The following is a 15881-nucleotide window of genomic DNA, read 5'->3' as shown; positions in this document are numbered from 1 at the left end:
TATGTATTGCTCTGTGGATTATTCAAACTGACACACATCCTCAACTGTACAATGTTCAAATCTGCACACTAAAGCAAAATGCTACCTTTACACAAATTTAAGTATATATATATATATATTTTCTAATTTAATTTAAACATTTGAAGAAAGTCTGGGCAATTGCATGTAGTTCTATTAGGTCGTGTCGGGCTAATCGGTCGTTAGGTCGTTAATCGGGCTCATTAACTTGTGTCTGCAGCTGCAGGTTTGAACTGATTTCAAACCAACTTCAGCAGATTATTTGCACAAAAATGAGTAATGTTTGTGCTTACTGATTCCAGACGGTGACTTGAAGGGGTAAACAGAAGTGAGGCCTTGGTGAGGAATAGACTGATGGTGCCATGGTAAAGATTGTTCTGACCTCCACTGAAGCACCTCACAGGATGTGGACAGACCTGGAGAAGGTTGCAGAGACACAGATGTAAGACCGATCCTGGTAGAAGAGGTTGTTTATGTGAAGTAAGCACTGAGGTCTCAGTGACACACCCAAGACTGACAAATTACAACCTCCACGTCCCACTGTGGCTCGTCTCTTCTCTGCCCTGAGGCCTTTCCCGTAAAAACCCACAACATGTCTGACCCAAACAAACACTCCATTTTTGCAGACTCAGAGGGATTATGTCCCATCAGAAAATAGACAGAGTCTGACATAAATATGTGTGTGTGTGTATATATATATATATATATATATGTGTGTGTGTGTGTGTGTGTGTGGGTCTACATTGTGATTTTTTTTTTTTTAGAATATGAAAAAGAACAAGCAGAAGGTTTGGTAACAAATGCATAGTTACAATGTGCCTTTTTTCAGTCTTTGCTGATTTATATAAAGTACACCAACCAACATTGCACCACAATCCACCGCAACCAAAACCGACAAAAACTCCACAAACACACATTGAGAATACACACATAAATTATAGCATTGAATTACTGCAAAAAACAAACAAACCCACTTAACATAACAGAATAAGTACACTTAGCTCTGAAAATTCAGAATATTACTGCCAATAGTAGATATATTATCAGGTATGAAGTTAAAGTGGGGTGAAATGAAGCATAGATGTTCACCTTCAACAGCTACAAACAGGAGAGTGTCCTCTGTCGCCATGTCGACTGTCTCCACCTGACTGGTTCTGCCAGAGACAGGGAGTGGTTTCGGATCTTGAAACCTTTCTTTTGTCCACTGAAGCAGAAAACAACTGACAGTCACACTGTCTGTGCAAACCACCAGGTAGTGAAGTGCAGCCCGAGTGAACGGAGTCACACTGACAATGTTCTGTTCAAAGTCAAGAGTCCGGAGGAGTGTGAAGGATCCATCACTCCAAACAAAAATCTGTTGCATTAAAAAAAAACAGACATTAAGTTATTGTTGAATGAGTCACTAAGTTTATATGATCAATACAGGGGGGTCAGTCTCACTTGTTTTGCAACGATTAGATAATTTCTTCCTTCAGCAGAGAAGTGTTTAACTTCCCAGGATTCCACACCCAGAGTTTGTTCCTGAACATGTGCAATGGCTCAGATCATTGGAAAATAACACAGGGCAGTGAAAAACTGTAATGGTGCAGGACAGATTTTTTTTTAAAAATTACCAGGGTAATGTTGAAGTCTTTCTGCAGCTTAAAAATGCTGAGGTTGACAGAAGAAGAAAAAGGAGGACCACTGTGGGTGATACCCATGTAGGTTGAACCATTTGCCACAAACCCAACACAAGAGCTGGGGTTTTGAATTCTAAATGACTGGAGAGACAAAGAGAAAGACATTAATGCTAGATTATTATTTACCTCATTTAGATTACACTGCTGAACATTTGGGTTTCCCCAGAACAATACTGCCAGACAATGATGCTAGGGAACAATGGGCAGCAGGATTAGTTGTCTTTTCCATAAAAACAATGGTACACAGCTGGATTTGAAGTCAACCCTTTTCAGCAGATGCCAAAGGCCTGATCCCATTTCTTATTTTCACCTTCCCCAATATCTTTCAACCTGCTATCTCAGTGACATTGCTTCAGTTTTCCTACCTCCACTGAGACAAATACACCCTGCCAACGGTACAACGTAGCCAGGGTGTGTGGGTATCCAACAGAAGGCCTCCTGTCCAGCCTCAAGGCCAGTGGGGAAATTTCTTCAGGGACAACGCACCAAGCAGAAGTGGGATGGTCTTCAAAACTTTGGTACAATCCCATAACTGAGAGTTGCCCAGCTGGAGGTAGAAATTTGAAATAAAATTAAAAAAAAAAAAAACACTCAGATTACAGGAGAAAATTGCAAAGCTCTATGTTATTCAGGAGGATGTGTAAGGGTGTGTCATCTCACCAGAGGCAGTCGCTGTATTAGAATTTGTTTCCCATTCCACACTGACAGAGGACTCCAGACCATTGCTGCGAGACACTGTGAGGAAGACAGTCTGGCCACCTTCATCAGCAACCACTTCTGTATTTGTTCTGGACAGAAATCAAAACATGAACACACCTAAATATTCATCAGTATACTTTCCAAGGTTTCAGAGTACCAAAAAAACTACCACAGATACAGTTTTTGCAGCTTTACTGAGACCTGTTAAGTGTAGGTCCAATGCGGAACAAGCCAGAAGGAGCTGAGTTCTCGAGGATGGTAATGAGCACTTGAAGTTGTTCCCCAAGCTGTGCACCTCCTGTTGGGTCTGACAATGTCAGGACAAAGGTTTCATTCATTTCAGACTCCGCATCCAGTATTGTCCAAATCTCCAGCATCTAAAACAGAAACAGACATTGAACTCACAAAATTAAATAGTAACATATAAATACTGATGTCCGATTATAACAGGAGCTTTATCTTACCTTAAATCTGACTCCATCCTCCAGCACCACAAAGCCTTGTGCTGGCATCAAATCGCCCTCTGCTAAGCTGCCGTTAGCATCAGTTATGGTGAACTGAACAGTCACTGTGCCAAATGTTCCTTCTTCTGGGTTTCGAACTACATACAGGGTGGCAACGCTCTCACTTAACCCCACCGTAGAGGTAGGTTCTCTCAACAAGAGGTGCTCGCTAATGTTGAAGGAAATTACACCATGTCCATCGTCACTGGCCAGAATAGTCACAGTTGCTACAAGAAAAAAAACCCAATATGGTTTAAATGAGATTGACAGAGGGGCAACAGTTTCTAATGATAACAGCAGCAGCAGGTCAACATACTTTTTCCCTTGCATATAGTTAATTTCTTAACATCATATGTTGTGTATCAATGGTATTTAAAAACACAAGTCTTGGGAAAGGCATTATTATTTAAAAGTCTGATAAAACTTAACCAGTCAGTCCAAATGGATTTTCTAAGATCAAAAGTTCGGTATATTAAACCGAAAGCCTCTTACTGGACCAAGAATTGCACATTTGTCCTGACACTTAATATCCAATCAGAACATTTTGCCCTTGTAGTTGCTGTTTGATTCATTTATAAACCTGTGGTGTTGGTGCCCAGTTCCAGTCCAGGTGAAGGTTCTGCCAAGATGAGCTGGAATCTCTCCGCTCCCTCTGGAATGGTGTCGTCAATGATCGGAACTTCTACAAACTTGTGCCTTTCACCATCCACAAAGTGCAGCACCTGGGTACGGAGAATACATTTTTTTATAACAGAATTTCATTTAATTAATCAAGATTAATTAGAATATAATTCATTATTTATAATTAACCCGATCAAAATAATTATGATTAAATGAGTTGCTAAAGTGGATTTTTAGCTGTTGTGAAAACTTCTTTCACCTTTCAATCCTGTTTGTGTCACAATAATATTCACTACAAATTAGGTTTAAAAGAGAGACAATTACAAGGTAAAATATCGGGTAATTTTAAAGGACTTCTAAAGTTCACTGTCCAGCTGCTTCTGATTGAGCTTTAAAGACCTAAATGCAAACAAGCTTGTGTCTGCAAACTTTTCAGCTGATGAACGTAGGTGCTGTGTATAGCTGACCGTTTCACTGGTGTTATAGTCCAGCCCTTGTTGTGCTTCCAGATTCTGAGCGTAGAAAAGCAGAGAGACATTTCCATATGTGCCTTTGCTCCTGTAGGCCACCAGAGTCAGAGACGTGATTGTTTCATTCACTTCAAACCTGAAATTCAAGAAAGATTTGTCATAATTGCACATGTTGAAATTGGCATTTTGATGTCTCACATATGGCTGTTTGACTTACATTGTGTTAGTCCATTCAATTACTCCTCTAATTCCATCATTGGCAGTAATGGTGACCTCTGCCACCAAACCTTGGGTGTCTAAGAATGGTATAAATATGAAACAAATTAGCATTTTCAGTAAATACCAGTATATTTTTAATTAAGAGAGATGTGATTACATTAAAAGCAAAAATAGGAAAGGAAGAAAAGGAATGAGCTACGGAATAGGGTCAAATTTCCGCTTTGGTACATGTGAGCAAAAGATTATAGCCATGAAGTGTCTCCTGTAAGTAAGAGGGAGAAGCTAAGCTGCCAAGTGTTTGGAGTGGACAGATTTATGACCCCCTGAAAACTCTCCTCTCCCCATTGACTCTCCTGCCAAGACCCTGGGAGGCCAGCACTGGGTTTAGTTTGGCTTTGGCTTTACTCACCGCACCGTACTACTCTGCTTCCTTCAAATCCCCAGGCTTCCACAATCATGGAAAGCATCAGTATTACCATCCAAGCCACATAATGACTGCTGCCAAAAGAGCCGCTGCATGTTTACCGTACGTCTCCCGGCAGAAGGCCTACAGAGAGCCTGCTGCTGCCTCTGGGTGCTGTTCTGCCTGCCTGTCATTTTCTGTCTACTCACCGCTTTCTAAAGTTACTCATTCACAAATTGGACAGTGGTTTGAAATATGCATACAACTGCAGGAGTAGCTGACCAGCTCTGTAAGGGTGCAGTGTTTTGATGTAACATCAATATGGAATATTTTGCATCAAACAAAAACTAATTTTCAGACAAAACAGTACTGGTGTTTTACCTGGCAACGTGCAATACACAACCTCTACTCATCAATAAGAGCAAATGGTGAGAAAATAGGGAGGAAAAGAAAAGGAGATTTTGATTTAGTGGAAATTATACAGAAAAAAGGAAAAGTTTGAAAACTAAAGCAAGATATTCAGTAACATCTGAGGCTTAGGCTACTAAATTAATCATTACCTAACTGTGGAGCCATGGCAAGGGTAGTGATGAGAACTGCTGATGTGATGTTGACCAGGAAGAACTCCTGCAGCTCGGGAATGTCATCCTAAAAGATAAGGTTTCAGGGTATCAACTTAACATCTGAAGAATAACATGGTCCAAAGACTTCATCCAAAACAAAAACTGCTTAGAAAAAATAGGGAAATAAAGGTGGTAATATAGAGAACTGTATCTTGATAATAATGAAGTAATTCAGTCTTTACATCCAGAATGGTGACGGGGATGGCAACAGAAGTCTGACCATCCTGAAGGATCACAGATCCAGTTCCAGAGATGAAATCTTGCCCTGGATCTGCCAGAGCACCCTCTATCTTGGACAGGTCTTGTAGAGAACCTTTTATAGTCTTATAGGAAATGTTTACTGCCCCTGGACACAAGACAACAAACCAATTTAATTAATTCCTCAGTTCAGGGTCAAGTGGAGATGTGGAACCAATCTCAGCAGTCACTGATATACACACATATGTCACACATATACAGACAAATATACCAGTTCTACTCACACTCAAACCTGTGGTCAATGTCAATAAGCTACACCCAAAGATGATTAAATCTTATTTTCAGAGCTGTACTGTTCTATATACAAAGAAACAAGCACAATAAAGTGGGAGTTTATTAATGTGGTTTAGTTTATGTGGGCCACACTAACCTGAGGATCCAAACTCTCTGTTGATGTAGATATTTAAAGTTCTGTCCCGCTCCTCTGTGGTCACCCTGAGTGATGACGGGGCAATTGACAGCAGCCCAAAGGGCTCATCACTGGTGTCCACAGTAAGAACTGCCTCACTGCCCTGGACATCCAGTGCAGCGTGGCCTGTCACCACAACACCTTTGTTGATGAAGAAAATCCCAATGTCAGTTAATATATTTTATATATACAGCATATTATAAAAGTGTTTTCATGTCTATATATATATATATGTATATATATATATATATACTTAGATGAAAACTTTCATTACCAGAAGTTTCTATGTTGGACAAGGAAACTTTATATTCATCTTTGTCTTCTGGTGTGGCGTCATCAAGAAGTTGCAAAACTATGGTGTTATTCAGTACTTTCTTCAAAAGACAAAGCAAAACACAAAATAATCACTGGAGGAACTAAATTATAGCTGTAACATTGAACGGACTTAATCTATTTTAACTCATTCTATAAAAGAACTTGCACCACCCACAGAGAACAATAGAAACACTAACGATTATACAAACTGCTGTGTCATTTATAACCACATAGTCAACTCAATGCAGCATCAACCTCAGTAAAGAGCAGAGTTCCTGTTGTTTGGGTGAAGGTCCGATGAACCAGAGGTCCAGTTACAGTCCAGTCCACAGTCACATTACCCAGACCTGGAGCTGTTCTCACCACTAATAAAGACAGCTTTTCACCTGCAATAAAAACATGTATTAAAGTAAATTCTGCATCAAAATGCTTATTCACAATTCTTTTGAAATTTATATATTGAAGAATTATTTTAAGCCAATTCCTTTGAGAATGAGGATTAAGTGGTTGGTGTGGAAACTTCAGTATGTGAGGAAGTTGTTTTTAGCCTTAACTACAGAGAAATAAGAGCTTTGGCAGCTTCTTGTCACTAATCGCTGCTCATCACCACCACAAGTCACGGAGCAGGAAATGTGCACGTTGTCCTTAATGTTTACTGATGCCACAGCTTCGCTACTTTGTTTCAAAACCAGGAGTTTAGAGTTCTGACCAGCAGGCCATAAACAAAGCCAACCAGACCCCAAAAAAAATCACAGGACCTGATGTGAGGAACTAATAACAGAAAGATTACATTTGGACCAGAATTTGCCCATGTGCCAGCTTTGAAAAATGCTTCAGTAATTAGGTTGTGTTGAAGTGGTTAAAGTGACATAAAGTCTGATATTTTTAAATCAACATTACAAAAGGCCATTATCTGGTCAACACTGTCTGATCGTTAAGCCTAAAGACTGCATATGTAACAGCAAGTGACAGTGACAGTCTCTTTCGTATCAATTTCACATTTTAACTCCTCATGCATTCATAATGTAAAGATCGCCACAGATAACCACAACATCCACCTGTTGTCCACACTGGCAGTGCAATCCCTTACTTCTATGTGCATCTATAATTGAAAGACATCTCCAAAGACTAGAACCAAGGAAAAGGTCTGAATTCTTTTAAAATAAAGTAACAACACACAGGAAATGCACACCTTCTCTGGCGATGACAGAACGTGAGGTTGGATGGAATCCAACTATGCCGCCCACATTATCGTTGGCCAGGATCACTATAGTGACGGTGTCAGAGCTGGGCAGGATTCTACTTCCTCCTTCTATATTTACCAGTCCAATCATTAGACTCTCACTGTCCTCCGGCTCCATATCATCTCTGATTACTATCACTATGGTCTTCTTCAGCTCACCTGCAGGTGAATAGGACAATGTATAAATACAATATAACTCACATTCTTGTCACAAATACCTTACAGACACATTTAAACGAAGCAGATTTGTTTGAGTTATTTACATACCATCAAAGACCAAACTGCCCCCAGTTCCTGTAAAGTCAGTGTCAGGTGTTGCTGTCCCTCCAACAAACCTCCACTCCACTGTGACAGAGCCCAGATTCCCTCCTCTTCGCTCTATAACCAAAGGTACAATCACAGCAGGCTTCTCCTGAACCTCAAGATACAGGCCCTCATCAGTGGCATTAGGGCTGAGACTGTAGATAACAAATACACCAAATGCATCTCCATTCATCGCTATGGTCACCAAAGCTTGGTCCGGTTGTCCAATTGAAGGCAAATTGGCTTTAGCTACAGTCAAATTGACCAAGGTTACCTATAACAAAATGTTTAAAAACAATATTTAAATGTTAATTAAATGTTGCCCAAAAAATTCTTAGATAAAATGGCATGTGTATGTTATTTGGACTTACTTTGAGGATATGTATAATGAAGCTCTCGTCCATTTCCGGGAATTTGTCAGTCAAGATTGGGACTGTGAGGTTGGCGTCCTGTGCCCCATCTTCCATGAAGGCACTTTGAGATGTCACTGGCATATAATCGCTCTCTGCCATAGCTTGACCGGTGAACAGGACCGCAGCTGCAGTGGTGTTTTTAAAATAGGTCATAACTTGTGATTCAGGGGTGAGGTCTTCTGCTCCTGCAGTCACCCAAATACACGATGGCAGAGACACTGCCATGGAGACAGAGAAGGCCTGGCAGCCCTGCTCTCTCAAGCACGCAGCAGCACATGCAACCAGTGGATCTTTCTGAGCAGTGATGTTGAACATTTTTGTAAGAGCAGCAGGTAGACCACCTGGTTTTGGAACATTATAGTACATCAACAGATCCTGATTTTCAGCCTGAGCTTTGCTGACAATGTCAAACTCAGAGGTGCTGTACATGATCTCCAGCTGTCCAAAGTTGCCACCTCTGAAAAAATAAACAAACATAAACAGAACATAAACATCACAGAAATAGCGCCAAGAGTATTTAATAATTGTATTCTATAAATATCTGCGCTTACCTTCTGTACACAGTGATATTAGCATTAAAACGGCCCTCCAGAGGCTCCTGGACACGATAAACAGACTGGGCAAAGTAGACAGTTCCATATGGGTTGTCATTGGAAGGTACTGTTATGTTCACTGTAGTGTCAGCTCCAAGGCTTCCTCCATTACTGGCACCAGTCAGCTTCACTTTTATAATCTTCAAATGACAGAAACAGCAAATAAAATAAGTATTTGTATTATCATTATTTTTCTTGAGTACTTTTGTTTTATTTATACCTCTGTAATTTCAGGAACGTCATCAGCTAATATCCTGACTTTGAGCTTCTTCATGGTTTCTCCAGGATTAAATGTCACATCTCCTGATGTTGGACTGATGTCCCCCACTGCCAGTTTCCCATTTACCGTGGCCTGCCATTTAACCACCACGGTGCCAATGGTTCCAGCGTTACGCACTATTGGCAGTGTGACTTCAACAGAGTCAGACTGTGGTTCTTCTATGGCCACTGGGGCAGACTGGAACACTGTGTTGAACAAAGATAATGTTGACAGACAATCAAAAAAGTAAATAAAAAATATAAGTTGCACCAATAGGTCAATAATTACTTACCAAAGGCACCAAAAGGGTCATCAGAGGGCAGGATGGTGATGATAGCATATGTGAGCTCCCCCAAAAGAGCACCCCCAGTGGTCTGATTAATAAGTTCAATGCTAAAGGTCTCCTCAAGCTCAGGGACCAAATCATTGATGACATAGACGGGAACAGATTTACTGGACTCTCCTTCCAAAAGAACAACATCACTGGAGGCTACACTGTAGTCGTCACCTAAAGGATTTACACAAATTCATATTACTATGTAAAATTTCTTCAATGATTATACATTTAAAGTTAGTGGTTGATTTTTATCACTCACTGATCCTGGCAGTCACAGGCACTGCTCTGAACTTAACAGACACATCGGCGAAGATCCCTCCAACACGTGTGACATTTATAATAGGCCCAACATAGTCCTCAGCTACACTGACAGCAGACGCTGACAGCTGAAGGACTCCAAACGCACCATCACTGGCCTTCACTATCACGTGAGCAAATGTTTCAGGTCTGTGGCCCAAGGAAGGAGAATCGGAAACTAAAAGAAACAAATAAAAAATAAAGCTTGTGTCATTCTAATGTTATGATAGTCTTTACACCTGATTTTTGGTCACATGGTGCAGCCAAGATTGATAATGCTCAAACATTTTACAATTAAGAATGGATGTTTACTGTCTTGCAAATTTAATTTGTAAATAAAGCACGCATGCATGACTTTTTTAGTTTCTTTCATTGAGTAAAAAGCTGAAACACAAGCTAATGCTAGTGCTTCACATAAGACATTTGTCTGTAATCCATTGCTTTGTTTAGCTGCCCCAAATGGTTATATGCAATGACACAATACTCTGAATATTTTGGCAATTGTGTCAGTGTCTTACTGAATCTCTCCTGTTCTCCTTCCATAAGTTCAACACTGATCAACTTCAAAAACACAATTTCATCTCTTTCTGGATCTTCATCATCCAGCACTTGGAGGGTGATGTTGGCTTCACTCTGATTGGCCAAAAAAATGATAGAATTCTGGAGGGGAATAAAGTCTCGTCCCTCTGTGGCTCTGCCTACTCCAAGAAAGTTGTAAGGCTCTGGGTCTGCTTCATTAAGTGTTCCATAAATGAGTCGCACCTAAAAGGTAATGTGATAATTTTAATGTCATTATAGCTGGATTTATCTGACAGCATTTAACCTCTTTTACAGCAGGACATACCTGACCCATTAAGCCCTTTTTTCGGAGGATGGTCAGAGAGACAGTCGAGTCAACTTCTGGAAGCTGAACAGACTTTGTTAAATTAGCAAAGACAAACACACCGTAAGGATCATCACTAGCAAACACAGTCAGAGTTGCAGATGTCTTCAGTCCCAGATGACCATGAGATACGTTAACCAGAGACACAGTGAAGCTCTTATCCAACTCAGGAATGTCATCCTCAGCTACATTGATGATAATGTTCCCTGAGGATTGACCAACACCAAACGTGATGTTTCCAGACCTGCTGATGAGCTCTGAGCCAGAACTGGGATCAACTTCCCAAAAAACAGTAACATTTGAGAGGTCACCGAAAGACCTGTCCACCTGTGTGAGCAGATAAGAGGAAAGAGACCATAGTTAGAAAAGTTAATTTTATATCAACCTATTTTTGCTTATACTGTCTGTATTATTCTGACCTGCAGTAGAACAGAGCTGCCTCCATCTTCTGGTTCTGTCCCATTTACAGACAGCGACTCAGGGTTAAACTGAAAAACTCCATGAGCGTCATCTGAAGCAGCGATGGTCACTGTAATATGGGAAGCAGCTCCCAAGCTGGCTAAAAACACACAAAAAATATGTCTTTGTGTAACTTTATAGTTGAGGAATTCTATACTTGTTCACACACAATGAACAGAAATATAAGAAAATATATAACCATTATCAAGGCAGATCTAAACCACATGTAGAGGTTATTTGAGATCAGAGGTATCGGCAGCCCAGTGAGAAACACTGGGCTCCAACACTCACAACACAAAGTTTATCTGTTTTTCCCACATTCTTCTCCTGGAATACTTTTTGCTGAGGTCACAGGACAATGTAAATACCATACAGGATTAATCACACAAATGCAAATTCACTGGGTATTTCTTTTTAAATAATTCTCACCAAAAGTCATTGTGTTGTGCACTTCATCTTAAATTATTAGATGAAAAATAAAAAATAATTCTCATAGTAATTTATATTGAGCTGCTGTGATGTTAATTTGTCAAATTATTCTGAGGCTAACATAATTCTTTTTGTACTTTATGATTTTACTATCTACCAGAGTTCACAAACTGTTGTCCAGTGTCAGAGTAAAAACTGCTGTGGTATAAAGAAAGAAAATGGAAGAAGAAGCAGTTTGGAGATGGAAAAGAGCACGAAACTTACCGTGATGGAAATAGGCTGGAAGGAGGAAGTCATAGTCACTTTCCCCACTACCACTTCCTTCACTGTGCAGAAACTGATCCTCTGATTCACATGAGGATCAACAAGCATCACACAAGGTGAAAACAAATCAGAAGAAACAGAACACTTTGATAGGCAGCTAAGGCAGAAACAGGAAAGCTCACAGAAACACGGCAAATAAAATCCACACAGGTTAATTTCTAGCTCCAAATAGGATACATGATGCAAGGTTTCTGGTTTATTTTACTAACGTTTGAAGACAGGGGTTCAAATTCCTCACCTCCTCCCTCTGCATTGTACAGCTCAACTCTGAAGATCTTGTCCAGCTCAGGAACAGGATTGTCCACAATAGTCACAGTGACAAACTTCAATCGCTCCCCTGGTAGAAATTCCAACACACCATCTGAGTCCTGTCACATGAGGGAACCCCATAAGAAAAAACAACAAATATTTTCACATTTTCTATTCTATTCTATTTCTATTATCAATTTGTGTACAAATCAACACAACATAAGATAATTAAGGTGGAGTCTCACCTCATAGTCTTCAGGGCTGGATGCTGTGAATGGGGTCGTCCTGTATCCTACCACAACCTTTCCCAAAAGACCTTGAGCTCTGACCACCGGAAGACGGATTTGTCCATCTTCTTCATTAACAGTAATATGAGCAGGTTCTAAGGACGGGGGAATCAAGCCCTCATCTGGAACTCTGGACTGAAACTGTAGCAGACCTGAAATAAGAATGGATACTGATTAGTACAGATTTCATAAAAATATAGTTCATATTTAGGTTTATACTATTTCTAAAGACCACTTAAAACTGCATTACTTTCTAAATAACATTAACATAAATATAAGCTAAAGAGTGCTGTTTCAGGACATGTGAGTGATACCGTAAGGATGGTCGCTGGCTGTGACTGTGACAACGTTGACAGAGTTGTTTGGGTCGATGCTTGCACCACTGGTAGGTGTGGACCCTGGTTTCCCATCACCAGACTCTGCTGAAACCAGTCTGATCTGGAAGGTCTCAGCCAGTTCTGGGAGGTCATCATCCAGCACCTTTAGGTTCAGCACCTAACAACAGGATGTACATATTATATTGAACATATAATAATTTACAATAAAAGTCAATAAAAGATGTACTACTGTTCTATTTTCCACAATTCTTACACGTATTATATACAATAAAATACTTAAAAATAAATATTTCCTATTCTATATAAGATATTTTTGGCTTTTATTTATTCCTTAATGTTTTTTATTTCTTTGATTTATCCACTCTTCTAGGGAAAATTGTGTTATTCCACATCAGACAACACATCAGAGTGTTTTCAAGCAGCAGCTTTGAAAATCTTGTACAATGACTAGAAATGAGGCCAGTGAGGTCTTTATTTGTGCATGGTAGTCTGTACAGATTTTCTTTCATTAATTTTAAGTAAGGATAAAACACATTAATAAGTTAATAAGGTGTAATTAATATTTTGTACCACTATAGAATACTGTATTTCTTTACGTGCAGCTGCCACCTGCTAACCTATCACTAAATGCACAGACATCCTGACCACTAGGTGGGGCTGGTTACAAAGAAACATTGCAATTAAGTGGTAGCGGTAAATTCTACCATTAGTATGGACCCAGTGTCCCAGTGAGTTACGCTGGTCTTTGTCATCTGATATACAATACAGAACATGAGGGGTTCTCCCTTCTTCAGGTGAGACCACAATAATACAGGCTGAGTCACACTGACACACACATGAGCTCACACACCTCAGACCGCCATCCAGGCAAGAAAAGCACGGCTCCAGTGGCATTAACAAAATCCTGATGAGCAATCGTATCATTGTTCAAGCTGTCTGGTTGTGTGACAGTGTAGTTGACATAAACGTTGTCCAGGGATCCTCGCACACGCTCGATCACACAGGAGATGGTGGAGCCTTCCTCAGTGGTCTACAATAGAAAAGGGCAAAAACATAAAAAAAACTGACAACATCTAAACTGATGTGACTAATCTTTTAACTTTTCTAACAGCTTTGTCCAATTCCAGCACAGTAATTAAGTGATTTAGAGGGTACACCTGATAGCACACATGCCTCTGTGTCTTTTTTTTATCTTCTTACAGTCTAGGATATAATGGAGATTCTCCAGTTCTGCTGGAATGCTGTTACTCAGCCTTGCCACCTGTTGTGCTGCTACGGTCAAGGAACAAGATCCCTCATTTCTAGTGCTGGAACTCAGGCTCCTCTTCTATAGGAATGCCCTGGGTGTCACACTGACTGCAGCCTCACCAGCTGTCACTCTACCTGAGCGGGGGCTAATATGAGAGCTGTACTCTTCCAATCCAACTAAAAACAGAGGGTGTGCGCTCACTCCCTCTCCTTCTTTCTTGCTCTCTGCAGTCAGGCATGAAGGCTGATGAAATATGCAGCAGGACAGGGACTGACAAACCCTCTGGAGTTAATATTACACATGTTTGTGTGCATTTATTTTATCTGTGGATACTCTATGAAGCTGGGAGGGCACTTAAAACAGAGGCAGAGAGATGAACATATCTACAGTGTTGCAGGATATCATTTCACCCTGGGGATTGGGGAGAATAGTGAAAGTACTCAACTGGAAGAGAGGACGTTGTAAAAAAAAAATCCAAATAAATTCCCCCTTGATTAATAACTTTGGGAAATAATTTTCAGGTCTCAGTTGCAAAAGCATGGTGTTTTTTAAAATGTTTTAAAACAATATGAAAACTGTTTAGTCAAGAGTATTGAAGTGCAAGAAAAAATAATTGAATGAATAATGAATGAATGAATGAATGAATGAATGAATGAATGAATGAATGAATGAATGAATGAATGAATGAATAGCTCAATGGAGATCAAATGTGTGAATGTTTGACAGGGCTGGTCTCCTATTGGAGGATATCTATGTCAATCACAAATGGTAACCAATGATGAATAACTAGACTTACATTAGGTATGCAGGCTCCAGTGAAGCCAAAAAGCCCATTGGCATGGTCACTCTTCATGACCCTTAAAACAGCCGTGGGCCTCGGAACAGGGATGCGGGCTTGGCCCTGCACAGCCACCAGCTGCAGATAGAAGATCTCTTCACCCTCCTCCTCAGTGTCATCCCTGACCTCCACCACAAAAGACTTCTCTCTCTCATTTTGACGGTACCGCATGTAACCTGAGATGGTACGGAGGTCGGTCTTGGCGGGCTGAGTGTGAAGCTCGTGGATTTGACTGCGGTTCAGTACTGTGTGGTATAAGCGAACATCCTGGAGAAGTCCTGTGAAGCGCTGTTCACCGGAAGGGTCAGATCCGATAAACAGTAAAGCAGGTTCTGGGGTAGATTTTATTGTAAAAACAAACAAACACACAAAACCTTAATTTCGTTTTAAATTGTATAAAATATATTTCAGTTTATATATAAACATTAAATAGATATAGATATAGATATACAGTAGATATAGATGATATAGATATAGATATAGATATAGATATAGATATAGATATAGATATAGATATAGATATAGATATAGATATAGATATAGATATAGATATAGATATAGATATAGATATAGATATAGATATAGATATAGATATAGATATAGATATAGATATAGATATAGATATAGATAAAGATATAGATATAGATATACAGATAGCTATATAATCAGAATACAGAAGTGAATAAATTGCTTTATCAAAACAAATAAAAGATTAAAGATCCAAACATATTTTAGTTACAGGTCTCAGTAAGAGTTATCTGAATTAATCTATGGCTATATTTGTCTTTTAGACTGAAACTAAAGTTAATCTCATAATTTCCTTAATCCAAGGTCAATAGAGAAATTGTCTTTTAGCAGTCGCTCATGTACAGCTTGTCAACATTTAGTAAGTTTGTTTTGCGTAAGGTAAATAATTAATGTCATTAGAAGTAACACTGGAGGGCTACCGTAATTCAATTAGCAGCCACAAGGTGATTAGTTTAGTGTTTCATTGTGTTATTTATAGTTTGTATTTTTACTGAAAATATAATAATCATAAACCATAAAAAAATAAAAACTATTTCAAAAGAATAATACTGAACCACAACTAGTACCAATAACTTTATGATATGTACTGTCATATGTAGTCACAGTATACATGTTTCACTGTATATATATATATA

At 39.5% G+C, this 15881-nt stretch overlaps 1 protein-coding gene across 1 annotated transcript in view; it reads right to left on the bottom strand.

The window, feature by feature from the left end:
* Positions 1-15881, bottom strand: part of adgrv1 (adhesion G protein-coupled receptor V1) — a 109245-nt gene that overhangs the window by 63136 nt on the left and 30228 nt on the right. Inside the window, exons 22-53 of the mRNA XM_025053295.1 lie at positions 14668-15050; positions 13482-13652; positions 12608-12788; positions 12252-12445; positions 11996-12125; positions 11698-11778; positions 10965-11104; positions 10507-10872; positions 10181-10424; positions 9625-9840; positions 9321-9536; positions 8990-9234; positions 8728-8909; positions 8135-8633; positions 7728-8037; positions 7410-7619; positions 6473-6603; positions 6177-6276; positions 5864-6043; positions 5418-5581; positions 5173-5260; positions 4208-4286; positions 3988-4126; positions 3480-3621; positions 2861-3126; positions 2598-2773; positions 2358-2485; positions 2063-2244; positions 1632-1778; positions 1459-1539; positions 1108-1372; positions 312-434 (exon numbers count right to left, since the gene is read on the bottom strand). Coding sequence (XP_024909063.1) covers positions 312-434; positions 1108-1372; positions 1459-1539; positions 1632-1778; positions 2063-2244; positions 2358-2485; positions 2598-2773; positions 2861-3126; positions 3480-3621; positions 3988-4126; positions 4208-4286; positions 5173-5260; positions 5418-5581; positions 5864-6043; positions 6177-6276; positions 6473-6603; positions 7410-7619; positions 7728-8037; positions 8135-8633; positions 8728-8909; positions 8990-9234; positions 9321-9536; positions 9625-9840; positions 10181-10424; positions 10507-10872; positions 10965-11104; positions 11698-11778; positions 11996-12125; positions 12252-12445; positions 12608-12788; positions 13482-13652; positions 14668-15050 — 6159 coding nt within the window. The remainder of the gene's footprint in view (positions 1-311; positions 435-1107; positions 1373-1458; positions 1540-1631; positions 1779-2062; positions 2245-2357; positions 2486-2597; positions 2774-2860; positions 3127-3479; positions 3622-3987; positions 4127-4207; positions 4287-5172; positions 5261-5417; positions 5582-5863; positions 6044-6176; positions 6277-6472; positions 6604-7409; positions 7620-7727; positions 8038-8134; positions 8634-8727; positions 8910-8989; positions 9235-9320; positions 9537-9624; positions 9841-10180; positions 10425-10506; positions 10873-10964; positions 11105-11697; positions 11779-11995; positions 12126-12251; positions 12446-12607; positions 12789-13481; positions 13653-14667; positions 15051-15881) is intronic.

The sequence above is a fragment of the Cynoglossus semilaevis genome, chromosome Z (genome assembly GCF_000523025.1).
Source record: "Cynoglossus semilaevis isolate Cse_v1.0 chromosome Z, Cse_v1.0, whole genome shotgun sequence".
Classification (NCBI taxonomy): Eukaryota; Metazoa; Chordata; class Actinopteri; order Pleuronectiformes; family Cynoglossidae; genus Cynoglossus; species Cynoglossus semilaevis.
Note: the sequence above shows the minus strand (reverse complement) of the source record. Positions and strands in the feature narration are given on the sequence as shown.